The following is a 15568-nucleotide window of genomic DNA, read 5'->3' as shown; positions in this document are numbered from 1 at the left end:
GTGGCCTAGCCAGTGCAGGCCAGATGGCCTCAGTAATATATTTCCTTAGGGAAGCGTGGTCTCTGTGCAGCAGAAAGTAAGCAAGAGAAAAATAACAAACCCACTAACTCAGCATTCCGTCTGCACTAAGCTTTGTCATCCTATTATCAGATTTTGACTTAGCTACCAGAGTAAAGTACTCTTCCCTCTACTCCTTCCTCTTCCCTCCCTTTTCCTGTCTTTCTTTCATTCCCTTCATTCATCACCCCTGCATCTTTATTGATCTGCTTGCTCTTTCATTTTGCTCTGACAGGCAGGCAGATAGAACACAAGTCAAAGAAGCAGATGTGTGCCAAGAACGTGTTCGCTTTCGATAAAAATGTCAGTATTAAGGTCTATGTATTTATCTGTGGATGTTTGTGTGAGCAGGTGGGGATGCCTTTGACCTTTTGTTTTCATGGTAAGGCCTGTAAGCTGCTTTGCTCATGTATCTTGCTCTGCAAAGTGAATTACTTGGGAACCAATAGATTGGAATAGTTCAAGTTTTGTGTTCCAGGAAGTTGGGAGCATGCTGTATAATGAGGGGTGTTTTCTGCCTTGTTTCACTACTGGAAAGAATAATAGAGTGCTTGCAGAGCCACAGCATGTCATGCAAATCATGCTCGACAAGTGATGTCCTCACAGTTAATGGTCACTGTAGTGCTCAAGCAAGTTGGTATGTCAGTGTGTTTTTGAGTGCATGTTAATATATGTGTGTATAGTTTCTGTGCATATAAAAAGCCTGTGAAACATATGAATATTCCAGTTAAGTGGTTTGTTAAAGTCAACTGCAACTCCACTGATAGCTCTGAGAAACTCCAAGGCTTCTCACTGGACATTAGGCGTGCACAAACCATGATGAATCTCCCTTTCAGAAAGAAAAATCGTGTCTGTAAGTTGCACTGATGAAAGCGGGGTTGGAAACCATGCTTTCTGTGAGGTTTTATTGAATTTGTTTTTCTTATCTACATCTGCACCAGAAACAGGAAGTAGTGGAAAAATTGATTCTTAGAAAGCCTGGTTTGTGACTCTTTTTATTGGTGGAAAAGATAGGCCTGTCTGTCTATTTATCATGGTGTTTGAGGGCTTGAATGATTGCTCCAGAGGACGGTGTTTAAACAGTTGAGACGGTAGGAAGAGCTTGACCAATACATTCCACATGATATATTATCAGTCGATTATAGTACGGGTGTATATTTCAGACAATTAGTAAAAAAAAAAACAAAATTGCAGTACAGAAGTGATGAATATGTGTGAATTATTTTTTTATTTATATGTGTTGCAATTATCCTGCTCAGCACATATCTTGAGAATATTTCAATGACTAAACACCTCAAGGGACCTCATTAAAAATTCTTGTTTACATTATGTGTTTATGTTATAACCTCAACAATTAGCACTAGTGGTGAGTTCCATGAAACTAAAGCTATCAGTAAGATGGATAGTAATACACAGTCATAAATGATGGGCAACTGCATTAGGCACTTGGCAGAGACATTTCAGGATGTAGGCCCAAAGCAACAGTCGCCCACCATTATTTATTCATAATTTCAACATAGAGCCAACTGTGTACATGTAGGTTTGAATACAAATTAGTTGTGAACTTACGGCTGCGTAATTATCTAGGTATGAAGAGCTCAGCCTCAGCATTTAGAAAATCGAGATGTGTTCATATACCCTGAAGTATTAAGGCACTACATGACCAAACGTACGTGGACACCTGAACATTATGGCTATATGTGATTGTTGAGCTTATTATTTAATAACCATGCGCAGTAATCTGCAGCTATAACAGCTTGCATTGCTCTCAGAAGACTTTACACCAGATTTTGGAACCTTGCTTTTGGGATTTTCGCCCAGTCAGCCACAGGAGCATTAAGAGAGGTTGGGCACTTATGTTGTTTGCAGGCTTTTCTCATACACTCTTACTTACAAATTACTTAAGTAATGCATCACAATTCATATATATCCCATATAGTCATGAGCCACTAAGAGTAAAGAAGAAACTTTCATGACTTGCCTGAACCCAACCATTGTAACATTAAGTCTAACCTTTGTAACTTAAATTTCCCAAGTCTAACTGTTGTAACTGCAATCGCGTAAGTCTAACCTTCGTAACTTTACCTACCAAAGTGTAAACTTCCTAACCTAACACCCCTGAACCCTAAATCCCCAAACCATCTAACTTTCATAACTTAACTTGCCTAAATCTAACCTTCCTAACTGTACTTGCCTAAACCTAATCTTCATAACTTCACTATCCTACCTTCATAACTTTACTTGCATAAATCTAAGCTTTTTACTTTTACTTGCCTAAACCTAACCTTCATAATTTAACTTGCCAAAACCTAAACCCTATAACTATACTTGCCTAAACCATCTTCAACGGGTAAACTTAACCTTCATAATTTTACTTTCCGAAACCTAACCTACTTTAACATTATGTAACTGGTGGTGCACAAATTTGTTAGATAGCATACACATATATATATGGACTGGTGTCATGCAGCCCACCTATAATTTTAACATAAAAATGTTGACAGAATTCATCTGCATACTTTTGGCCATGCAGTGTAGCAATGAAGGGAGTGTACAGGAAGATAACAATCAAATGAAACATCACAAGCATCCACTGTTGAGGGAAAATAGCCTGGTCAGCCTGATGAGTTCTTTGTTATTGCGATGATTTAATTGGTATTTTCCCTGAATGCCCACTGATCTGTGCATATTTGCATATGATTTAAATATTGCTCTATGTGGGCTTGGCTTTTGATTTTGTGTGTTAGTCCATGTGATTGTATGTACTAGGGGGAGTAGGTATTGACAGATGGCCTGCTCCCTGTGAACAGAGAAGAGCTGCTTAATCGAGAGAAAGAAAGAGAGGGAGGGAGGGAGTTGGCACTGTCCTGACTTGCTCTGCCTCCGTTTGATAGAGAGGTGTATTTACTTGCTCACAGTTTTTCCTCCTGAAGCACTCCATCACACTCCTAATTGATGTCCACTCTGTGTTTGTACTCCTTTGCTTACAAAGATTAGTGCTGTCTCTCTCCGTTTTCTCTCTCTCCTTCTCTCTGTCTTGTTGTTTCCATTCATCCTCCTCTTCCCTAAATCAGACAGTGACAGGTGGTGGAGCCGCCTTCCACGCCAATGGCTCCTTTCCCTCCTCCTTTCTCCGCTCCCTGTCTTTTCCTGTGCTCCGTCAAACAGACAGGAGAGCCAAGGCGCACCCTACGAATTTCCTGCTCCAGGGTCTGATCCGATACTACTTGGCTGCTTTGAGACAGTGTGAATTTTTCAGGCGTCTAAAACTCTCTGGAGAGCTGGAATTTACCTTCAGGGTGGTGGATGTAGGGCAAGGGCATCCACATACTCGCACATACACACAGACTATATGTAGTCCAAAGTCAGCGGGGCAGATTGGGTTATCTTGTGGGAATAACATGCTTTCATATTGATTTAGTCACCTGTGTTCACGGCTTCAGAGGCCTATTTCAAGTTGAAGTACAATTTGATTGTGTTTACAGCTCCTCGGGTCAGAGTTTTGCAGTGTATAGAAATAACACAATTGGAAGTTATAGATTTAAGCTTCAAGTAGAATTATAACAATCCCCCATTTGAGCAAGTTTACAGTGAAGTCAAGTAAAAGCTTCTGAGCTCAAGACTGTAATATAAGCTTTATTTTCTGGCATTGACTTATAAACACTGAACAGAAATACTTTGTTGACACAGTGGGAATACTAAAAATTACATTTGAACACTACAGTCAGAGTGTGTGCTTCACTATGAGGAATCCATCTGGCTATAAAATAATTGGCCCTGTATTTCTTCTTATCCTACACTGGGTCTCTTTTGTTTTAATCAAGAGAGAGTGGGACTTTGACTGTAAAAATACTGTGGAGTCTGATCTCAGGTTTCTGTCTTGGGGGAAAAACAGTTTGTATTGATTGTGCTTGTCCAGTTAATGTGTGTTTTAACCTCTTAAACCCCACTGCAATCACAAGAACCTAAAACCTAAAGTATAGTGAAGATGCCAAGGCTCCCAAAAATATTTAAATTGTCATGATGTCTGAGATATATTACAGTAAGTGCACATGACTTCTAATATTTTCAATTTAAAGCAGTGTTCCAGACATAAAAACACAAATACTTGTTTTGTGGAATCACTGGGAAGACGACAATGACAGAAATAAAATCAGAACACAAGTGGTAGGCTGGAGACAAATGATAGACACAGGTGTCTCTTCTGTCCACTTGTGTTTGGATCACCAAAACATATGTCAATACCAGATGTAAACAGGCTCAAAACACTGCATGGAGCTGAGGGCAACTGTAAAGTTGTGAGGCAATTCTCTATGGACATGTCTCTATGGTTGACATCATCTATTACACATAATCAGTTGACTTATTTGTTCATATTGTGCAGGGAAAAATAGGAACCATGTGGTTAAAAAGTTTATGTTCTTTGGTTATATTTTAAACAAAGAAAGTGAATCACATGAAAAGCTACAATACTGTGTGACACAAATTGTGCATACCTAATCCTCTTGACCACAGGCTTCACACTTAAATCCAAAATTGGATTGCATTTTGCTTAGCACTTCATAATCATGGGGAATTATTTTCACTAAACCCTGAACCATATGGCGAAGCCCCTGTGCCTAATATCACTCACTAAATTAGCAGACCTTTGACAAGTATGATTATTATTTGGGGATGAATATTTGGGTCACCAAATGATCAGATGGGAGAGATTTGGCCATGATTGCTCTCTGGATATGATGACTTAAAAGCTGAGATTTTGTTCAAGTTACAGCCAGAAGAACTTTGCCATGACCTATTTTACAATTGTGAACCACCTTCAGTCCAACGTAAATTCAGCTGGCAGAATCAGGGAGAGAAAACGAGAGAGGACAAAGATGGTCCCAGGCAGTTCCAAGCTGCTGTTTCTGCTAGAGCCACTTGTCCTAATTGAGCCTCTGTGACAGGAAGCCCCGATGGGATGTTTCGTGTTCACTGTCAAAAGGTTCAGGGGATTCAAAGCGAAGCGTGTCGCGTGTACAATCAAGTTGTGCAAAGCCTCCTTTGCGTCTTCTCATGGGACAGTGATAAAAACTTTGAGTGCCGCCTGCCTGGCATTAGCACTGATGTCCTTTCAGAGGCTAAGCTCCAGCAAAACAAAACAAGGACTTGAGGAGGAATAGGAGTTTAAACATCAAGGACAAACTGTTTATTTGTTGAAGTTTTTTTTGCGTAACGTGGAGCTACCTGGTATCTCACATCTATTCAGCTGTTATCGGACCTCTCCTCTACGTATGCACTACTAATCAGCTCCAACGAGGTGTTGTTTTATTAATGTGCGTGTGTGTGTTTGTATCCCCAGGACCTGTCCACTCTACAGTGTGATGTGTGTATCCTGGTCTTCTCAGTGACTGACAGGCGAAGTTTCCACCGCACCGCCCAGCTCCGCCTCCTCCTCAGGGAGTCCCAGCCACACACACCAATCATCCTGGTGGGCAATAAAAGCGACCTTGTCCGCTCCCGTGAAATCAGCTCTGAGGGTAAGTAGAGTGTTTGTAATGTAGACCTGTCATTCATGCACGCAACTGGCCATTCGACAATCCCCTCCCCCAACAGTGACCTCCCAATCGTATCTTAGCAACTATGTCTCAGCTAGCAGGGCAGGGCTGTCAGACTATGGATTACATAGTAGAAACCTAACCCAATGTTACTACCATGACCAAAACTACACTTAACAGGGTTACCAGTTATGTAACAGAAACATACTTATATTCAATTGAGTACAATACAAAGACAAGATATTTCATGTTCAGACTGATAAACTGTTGTTTCTGTGAATATACACTCGTTCTAAATTAGATGTCTGCAACATGTTCCAAAAACATTGGGACAGGGTCATATTGACCACTATCTGACATCAACTTTTCTGTTAATAACACTCAGAAAGCGTTTGCATACAGATGACATTAACTGTTGAGGTTTTGAAAGTGAAATTCTTTCACATTCTTCCTCGATATATGACTTAAGATACTCAAAAGTCCAGGGTCTCTGGTGGTGTGTTTGCACATCATCACTTGCCACACACACTCAATGGGACACAGATTTGGACTGCAGTGCAGTGCCAACTCTCTTACTACAAAGCCACACTGTTATAACATGTGCAGAATATAGATTAATATTGTCATGTTGGTATAAGCTGGGACATCCCTGGAAAAGATCATCTTGATGGCAGTATATGTTGCTCCAAAACCTGTTTGTACCTATTAATATTCATGGTACCATTTGAGATACGAGAGTTAGCCATGATGTCAGGGGCACTAATACACTTCTATACCATCACAGACACTGGATTTGAACTTTGTGCAAGTAAGGCAAGGGAAATTTATTCATATAATACATTTTATACCTAAAGACAACCCAAAGTGCTTTACAGATTAGACAAGTCAATGTTCATGGTAGGCCAATAAACAAGCATGCCCTGAAGGGCAGAACAATAATAATTTCAATTCAATTTCAAGTTCAATTTGATCTATAAAATCCAATATCATCATTAGCCCCTCGCAACAGATAAGGAAAAAACTCACCCAGAAATGCACTTTCATGGGGAAAAATACAATCTGGATGGTCTTTTTTGTCTTTAGCCTGGAGGTGAAGACTTCCATCATGATTCAATAGGAAATATTAAAAAGTCATAGAGTTTTGAACCTAGTCATGCGCTTGCATTATCTTAATTAGCAAGTTAACTACAGCTAATAAAATCTGCCAATGATGGTTGACATTTCAGCTGACAGAATCGAGAGCCTACAAATTCAAAATAAGAATCTCAGGTTTGTCTACTTCTGTAATACATATAAAAGACCCACTGTTAAAAAAAGACTAATCATTTCTAGTGGGAAAGCTGCCACTATTATCTTTTTAAATTTTATACCATATGTGTCATGTGAGAACTAAAGGCTTAAAGGAAAAATCAAGGTAACTGTGGAGGGCTTAGTTTCCATGTACCCAGACAGACGAAATGATGAACAAATGCCAGACTGCTGGGTGATGCAAGAAACGAAACGCACAAGAAACATTTGAAATGTAATCTTTTGTTCATTTCTTATAATGCCTTTCAAGATGCTCTTCAAATGAAAAATCTCAAATGGAAATTTTCTTGTAATTACAGTGATTGGCGAGATATTGATGCTTTTTTACTGCTGGTTACAATGGATTTGTGTAGTTAGGCACACATACAGACACATTTTCCCCTGGAGAACAATGGTAGAGCGCTCTGTGCAATTACTCATCCATCCCTTTTATTTACCCTCTTTTCTCTCCTTCTCTGTCTTGGCTCATCCGTCTCTCTGCCGTGGTATTCTACCATAAATCTTCCTCCAAGCCGACATCGTTCTCCATTAGAAAGACTCTTGGGGGATCTATCTTTGATGAGCAAAATCAATTTCTTCATTGTTTACAATATCCAGGGATAAATGCTCTGTTGGTAAACTCCTTGCGGGAAGAAAATTCTATCATCTATTATTGTTGTAAAGGGTCAGAAATAAAGAGCCTATAAAATCAATTTACCCCCATGGCTTTTTATGTTTTGTTTAACCACACAGTGTGTACGAAGATTTTTTGACAGTAAAGAAACAAATCTAAATAAAAAAAAATCCTATTTAAAAAAACAAATGGTTTGCCAGTCCCTCCATGAAACCAATCAGGATGGTATTTGTAGCCATGCAAGCACTGGAGCTTATAGTCAGTTGGCCGCTCGATCTGCCAGTTTGGTCCAGACTAAATTAACTTGTCAAAAATTTTATCGATTTTAAAAAAATTGTCTTTTACAAAGATTGAATCCTAATGACTTTGGTGATCTTTGAATCTTACACAATTTTTACCCCCAATGATGCGGAGGCAGCTCTTATCATTTGGGTAACTTAATACAACAGAAATTTAGCTTTTTTCGCTTTATGTGTTTTTTAAAGGAATGAGCGGGGCTCCACCTCAAACACAGTATTCGAGTCTGTTAATACATCCATGGGTGGGCATGCTGATGTTAGCATTTAAGCTAGCTATGTTTCAGCTGCAATTTTCTGCACTTACTACGATAGACATAGATCATCCAGTTGTTGTAATAAATGTGTAATTGGATTACACACAAATAAATTGTGTGTGTAATCCAAGTGAGCCATATTATTCCAAGTGAAATAGACCTGTACTTTTTACGATAAAATGTAATATATTTTCAGGTAAAAATGACATCATAAACACAATACTTCAAACGATTAAGATTATTAAACATCTCATAATCATAAATGGGTTTATATAAGAGCAGGGGTTGTGCAAAGTGGATCCAAGATTATCCATATTCAGCAGACTGGAGGCTGTAACCAAAGTTGCCCCTATTAAGTATTAATGGGGATGAAAAATTAATGCAGTTAACTCATTTGTGTTTTATATTTGTCTTCAATTTAGGTACCTGTGTGCAAGATGTTTTTGTGTATTTTTCATCCTAAATCCTAATTACATCCACTGTGATTCACTGTAACAAAAGAAGAACAAACAAGAAAAGTCCATGGGGATAAACGTTTTTAAGTGTGTGTAAGTGTTGTTTTGATTAACAATTCCCATTGCAAAATGAATAAATCCTGTGAATCGCAGAGCTCGCTTCACTTTGGTAAATATCACTGTTGAGTTGCATGTCGAACAGACCTTTTATGTATTTTGGCATGCAACACTGAGGCAAGGTCTTGGCAAAATAAATTTACTAAAGAAACACAAAGTGCTGTACTGAATCCAAACAAAATTCACTGAGAGAGATTAAACCATAGACAGGTTACTGCAGGATTTAATGAGTGAGTTTTTTCAAGTAGCACTGGCCTGCCATCCCATATTCTGAATGTCATTAATGTTTCAATCTGGTGGAGCGACTGCAGTTGCAAGGGAGCAAAGAAAGCACAGTTTGACCTTGATTTGAACTTGCATTCACAATCCATCTGGTATATAAATTCAAAACTTTACAGTCAATTTGCATTCACAACAGACATTTCGTCTGTGGATGTATCACAATCAAATATAAAGACACATCTTCTGCTGCTGTTGCGAATATTACCCTATCCCTGCCTATCTAATCCTCTGGGGGGACTCTATCTCCCCGTCTCCCGCGGGTCGTTGTTTTTGTTGTGTTGTTTTGTGTTTTTTTCCAGATGGCGCATCTCTGTTGGGATTATCTCGCTCATACAGGACGCCACGCTTTTACTATCTTTATTTACGTTTGCACTCGGCATACGTGCGCAACTGCCTGCGTGTACACAGTGAACACACAAACAAGCAGCCGCTTCATGTCTCTTCATCTTCATGCTGCCTAATGTCTGCGAGGCTGTTTCATAGCAGGGACACCAATAACTGACGAGAATGAGTGATAGAGGGAAGGGCGAATGTATGAGGATGGTATGTGTATGAATGCGAGTGTTGGATCAAAGAGATGTGCAGAACGCGCTGTGTGTGTTGGGAGGAGAGTGAGGCCTGTTTTGTTTTCCTTGAAAGAACCACTTTGAGTTTCTAGACCTTCAGACTGAGGAAATTTTAACAAAGGGAGCCTGTATAGCCAGGGTTAACCCTTTGAAACCTGAGCAATTTGGTTGGATTTCAGGCAAAAAAAAAGAAAAATTGTGAGACGGCATTGAACAACTTTAATAAGACATGGCCTAAAAATTAGCAAGAATTTAGGAAAAAGTTACAAAAAGATTCCCTGAATATAAGCACCAAAGTTCAAACCAGAGTTCAAAACAAGGAAAATGACACAAAAAAGTGCTGAAAAATAAATTTTAAAAAATTGGATGTAAACATTTTTTCTGCATTATAGTTGATTAATTATTTTTGATTAATTAATTATAATAACTATGAACAGAGTTTTCTTTTTTTCCCTTCATTTTTACCTTTTCAAAAAATTAAATTTCAGGTCACCTTTCTTTCATCTCATTCTTGCCAAGTTACTTGCTGAATGTCTTCCCCATATTTTCCAAAGAAATCAAATCAATTTGCTTTTGTTTCAGAGGGTTAAGCATCTGTAAAAGGCAGCTGTAAAAGGCATCTGAAAGCAGAGCAAGAAAACTGATGTCGATCCAGGGCTCAAAGGGTTAACATCAATGCACTGGTTTTTCCATACATCATTGAGGTGGTAGATGTTTCCTTGCCAATATGAAAAAAGTTATTCTGTGAGACAATCCTGGCCTGCTCATTTCGTCACAGTCTTCCCTTTATGGTGGACACTCAGAATTGCTTAATGACCCCCATGAACTGCTGCTGATGGTCCTGAGAGGCTTTAAAGGTGAATTGTCTCATCTGTAATTTGCAGAAATTTTCAGTGACCAGAGGTGAACTCAACTTTCAGATACAATAGAGGTTTAAATTATAAATCGCTACAAGAATCCATTCAGATAGCAACGGAATGCTAGCCCTCACTCGACTCAGCTTTTAGTGTTCAAGCATTTTAGATGTTAAATGACTCTCGGTGATGTGAAAAGATTGCGTGTCAACCCACTGAGAACCCACACTCATCTCTGCAGCTCTACCATTATTTTACCTTTCTTTTGGTTTTCCAAAAGACCCACTGCTCTCACTGAACCCCCGCTGAAAAATTACAGCAAACAAGAGTATCAGCACCACAAAACAGCAGACAGTCAAAGCAAAGGGGGAGCTGGGAGGTCAACTAGAAAGGTAAAGTCGCTGATATTCTCCTCAGGAATTGGTGGAGGCTAAATAATACCCCTCAACATGTGACAGCTACACACAGGACACCTTTAAGGGTATGTGACAACACACTGTCAAACACTAACATGTGGCTGAAATAGTCTCGGTTAGGTTTAAGCAGCAAAACTGGAAAACTGGATAAGGTTTGGAAAAAGATCATGTTTTGGATAAAATTACATTTGGTACATCATGTGAGTTTAATGAGTGACATCAGTGGGCGATGATCATGAGTATATTACATAACGTTCTAATTTCCTAAATATGAAAAATATACAAATATGACTGACTAGTTTGCAACCAGCAGGATACAGATATATAGCACAGTAAACTTGATTTATTGGAGCTGAAACCTGGATCATTACCATTTTTTGTGCTGCATTTGGATGACTTTTACACCATTTAAACCTTTGAAACATGAGAAAGCTGCTTTGTTGGGGGGTGTTTTTGTTTTTGTTCTTTTACTTTTATTTTGTTTCCTTTAGTTAATTTTAGGTAATTTTTCCTGCAACTTTTAACTTAAAAAAAAAAAATCTAATTTTTGGGTCATTTCTCAGGTTTCAAAGGGTTTAACTTCCCATTTTCAGTTGCAACAACTTCACAAAATAAAGGAACTCTTCAGTAAACTTAATTAGATATAGTAAACATATAAGTAAACATAAATTGAGATGAACACATTAATCAAGGCAATTGGTTTTCTTTTTTAAAAGTAAAATCAACTTGTCAAATTTTACAGTGTTTCTGTTTCAGGTTAACTGTATGTATATTATAATGAAGGTTGAGACTAAGAGAAAGCATACAGTCAGAGACAAATTCTCATAAGGACATAAGAACAGAAACGTGTATGTGTGTGTGTGTGTGTGTGTGTGTGTGTGTGTTCATTGTGTGGAAGTGTAGAAACCACAATGTGGGGTCAAACCTTGTTTGCTTTGCTTTGTTTTGCAAGTTAAACAGAGGCAGCAAGTGTAAAATGTGTGCATCGGTGCCGGCACATTGCTGTCGACTCCACTTCGGTCACTGCTCTGGTGTATTCTTAATGACACGAGTGGAAGAAGTAGGGAGGCGAGGAATGAATAATGAGATATGCCTGTACTCAGCATATTCTGCCTTCATAAAAAAACAAAAAACAACAACCCAGGAGCAGCGATGTGGTCAGCGATATGGAAATGCTCCATCTCTGCTCCCGAGGCACCTGACAAGGATGTTCTCATGTTCTCTGCGGACAGACCACATGTATTCTTTCTGATATGTGAGCCTGACAGAGGGCCCAGCCTGCCCGGCTCACTAACATCCTCTTTAAAGAACCCTGGGCCCAGCGCAGAGTGCTGAAGTCATAAAGTCTATTTATGGCATGCACACTGACACTTTTATTCTGCTATCTCTCACCTTCCCCCCTTTGCTACATTTCTCTCTCTCGCCTTAACACACACTGTGACACACACACTGTCCCACTGGAATGTATTTATCGTTTGCTCAGTATGGCTGTGGTGTGGCCCCGCTCCTCAGGGCTTTGATTAATGGACGCTCTGACTCTGTTTGCTTAGTCCGCATTTTTTATCTATCCCTCTGTCTCTTTCTTTCTCCTTTGTCTCCCCCTGCTTGTTCATTTCATCTGCCATCTTGCCTGTCACCTCCTCTCAGTGTCTCCTCCCTCTGTCTCCCTGACTCACATCTTTCATCCTATTCGTCTCAATGCACTTTATTCTCTGTCTGTCTCTTTCTCTCTGTCAGCACACAGGTAAGGACTTTTGGGTGGCTCACAGCAGGGCCTTTACAGTGTGAGCAATTCACTCACAACTGTACCTAAAAATTGCTAAGTGAGACCTGGATCATTTAGGAGTGTGAGAGTAACAGAAACACCATTTTTTACACTAAATGTCTACACCAAAACAGTCATAAAATAAACTGTGCTGAAAGTCTCGGCAGCAATTAGGTGTCATTTAGGGTCACACTGCTCTGCTGCTTCTAAGCTGCTCCTGCTGTGTGTCACACACTCACACACCTGTGCAGCGAAACCTGACTGTATGGGACATCAGCTGATCCGCTAAACTATCACTTGCCACAGGTCAGCTGCTAGATACCATTACACATATACCTATAAAAGCTATGAAATATTTACACAGACTTTGAACCTAGATGGCAAACTCAGCAACACAGCAACGCATTAGCTCCACTTCCTCCATTCTTACCCTTCAAAATTAAAGCCCTAGACATAAACAGTGCATCACTGCTTATCGGGGGAACTTATTCACATGCAAAGGCTGTGCTGTTCATTATATTTAAATGATTTTCTTATTATCTCTCCTCTTGTGTCCTCCACTGTTCTCATTTCCTTTCCTCTTCTCTCGCACCTTCTCTTGTCTCCTTTGTTACTCTCCTCTCCTTGTCCTCCTTTCTTCTCATACTTCCTATACTCCTCTTTCCTATGCTATTTTCCTCATCTCCTTTCTCTCCCCTGTTTCTCTCTCATTTCCTCATCCCTCTCTTTTTTCTCCTTGTTTTCTCTCTTCTCCTCTCTTGTGTCTTTATCTCCATGTCCCCTCTGTTCTCTCCTCTCTCCTTTCCTCTCAAATATCCTATATTCTTTTGAATCTTTGTTTCCTTGTCCCCTCTTCTCTCCTCTGCCTTCCTCTCCTCGTTTCCCTTTTGTCCTCATTTCTCTCCCCTGTTGTCCTGTCCTCTCTTAATTTTCTTTTCCCTCCTTCTCCTTTCCAATTCAATTTCCCAGACACTCTTCTAACAGGTGATAAAGATTTAGTTTGATTCAATCAGTTGTCGTCGGTATTAGGATAAGCCCTGTTGACCCTGTCTGGGATTTGTCTCTTTTCCTCCCTCGCTCACCTCGCCCACTATACAGTGACACTGCTGTGGGTCGACAGATGCTGTGCAGCTGGATTATTACGCCCTGATCAAATCGAGTTCTGTGTGTTGAAATACCTGTTCAGTGAGTATTCATGCCGCATAAAAGCAGCCACACAAAAAACAGATTGTGTCACATTACACTGACATTACCTAAGAAAATTAACAAGGATTTAAGTAGATTAAATAGGCCTTTAGTATTGACTAAATCATCTTCTGGTGCAGTTTATTATTTTATCCTGTAGCTGTAGTTTGCTTAGTCTCCTGTCAACAGATTTGTCTCCATGACAACTGAGCAAACTCCATCGACGTGTGGCTGAAAGCACCGGAAAAAGTTAAGAGGCCCCAGGAACATTTCATTTTACAACTTGAGTCTTTATTTTCCTACAGATTTGTCATGAAAATCTTGATTTGGCAACTCAGCCTAAAATGTGGCAGTGAAATCTCCCTGCTGCCAACACTTTGCAGTTATTTTGAGCTCATGCGGTGTAAGTTTTATTCAGTTATTATGAATCAACCTCAAAAGCCTTTTCTGCGCACAGCTGCTCAAGGGCGCTCTTATACTGCTTCTGAGAGAGCAGAGGCAATCAGGAAAAAGCTGAAGTATAGCTGAAAAAAAATGCAATTTGAACTGACAGTGAAGCCCGTTTGTTGCAGAGCGATCTGTATCTGTCAGCTTTCCTTATCACCCCGGCATGTTTGAGCAGGGACAAACAGGAGCTTTTAGCGGCGATACTGAGCCTTGTTTAGTGTCCTTATCCAGGAGAGTCACATTGAGATAGAAATGATTTTTTCATTTGAGCTGCAGCAAAGAGATTTGAGCTTATACAACTCAGGTGGCAACATTAACCCCATCCTGCCAGAGCTAGCTCTCTTTCTGGCTCTCTGCAAAAGGAATACATAGAATTTTTATTTTAGAAACACTGCAATGCAATAAAGGCGAATTAATTTAACTGGAAAATTTGGATTTATTTAATGAAATATTTTTTAAAAAATTTGAAAATTTGATTTTTCATTTTAAAGGTGTAGGATTTAGTTGTATCTAGCAGTGAGGACAAAAGGGCATTTTCAAGTAGAGCCAGTGTTTGTTTTTTTTTGTCCACTCTGGGCTACTATAGAAACAACATGGCAGACTCTTTTGACAAGTTCATTTGTTGACATCATGGTAAAAGGCTGCATCATCCCACCATGACTTCATCCCACCACACGTGCATATGTTGACATCACCATAGCAGTATCTCTGAACATCATAGGCTGACGCAGCAAGGATAACTAAAATGTCATTGGTGGCAGGTCGCTAACTGACCGTCACTTGCTGACCGTCACCACGTGACGAGTTCGGAGTGAGAACTTGTTGTGGTAACAGAGCTGACAATGATAACAAAGTCAACAATGCATTAAGCAGCACCGCACACTACCTAGCTCCTACCAGACCCAGGTGATGCTCAGTGCAGTAAAGAGAAGCAAAATTAACCTATAGACCACCATGTATAACCACTCAGAAATATTTTTGGCGATTAACTAACCGGTCCACCACTGATGTTCCTAGTTGAAATCTCAGGAAAAAAAGCTGTAAGTGGCCCCTGAGTTTGGATTGTTTTGTGTGTTTTGTATTTTCAAGGTCAAACATTTACTTTCATGCTTATCTTAAAAGTAATATAAACCATACAGTGGGCCTATATAAATAAATTATGATAATTTTTACAGATGAAAAAAAGGTATATTTTGTAATAAATCACAGTCCCCCAAAAACACTTCACACTTTATGATGATTTCTCTTTCACTGTTATAGCGATCACATAAGATTTCAAAAGCACGCTAAACAGAGAGGAGTTTCCCTTCCCCACATATTGAGATCTGCAGATTGACTCAATTTGTCACAATTTAGTGCATAAGAAGCAACAAATTAACTCTAATAGAGTCTCCCAAACAGCAGACAGTGAGC

At 39.5% G+C, this 15568-nt stretch overlaps 1 protein-coding gene and 1 long non-coding RNA gene across 2 annotated transcripts in view; one reads left to right on the top strand and one right to left on the bottom strand.

Annotated features, from left to right (window-relative positions):
* LOC148188040 (uncharacterized) overlaps positions 1-15568 on the bottom strand; it is a 58038-nt gene that overhangs the window by 27549 nt on the left and 14921 nt on the right. The gene's annotated exons all lie outside the window — the stretch shown is intronic.
* Positions 1-15568, top strand: part of rem2 (RAS (RAD and GEM)-like GTP binding 2) — a 28190-nt gene that overhangs the window by 10874 nt on the left and 1748 nt on the right. Inside the window, exon 4 of the mRNA XM_042498099.2 lies at positions 5399-5576. Within this exon, the coding sequence (XP_042354033.1) occupies positions 5399-5576 (178 nt within the window). The remainder of the gene's footprint in view (positions 1-5398; positions 5577-15568) is intronic.

The sequence above is a fragment of the Plectropomus leopardus genome, chromosome 12, assembly GCF_026936395.1.
Source record: "Plectropomus leopardus strain MGB_pleo_1.0 chromosome 12, ASM2693639v1, whole genome shotgun sequence".
Taxonomy (NCBI): domain Eukaryota; kingdom Metazoa; phylum Chordata; class Actinopteri; order Perciformes; family Serranidae; genus Plectropomus; species Plectropomus leopardus.
The sequence above is the reverse complement of the archived record's forward strand: the minus strand, read 5'-3'. Positions and strand labels throughout refer to the sequence as shown.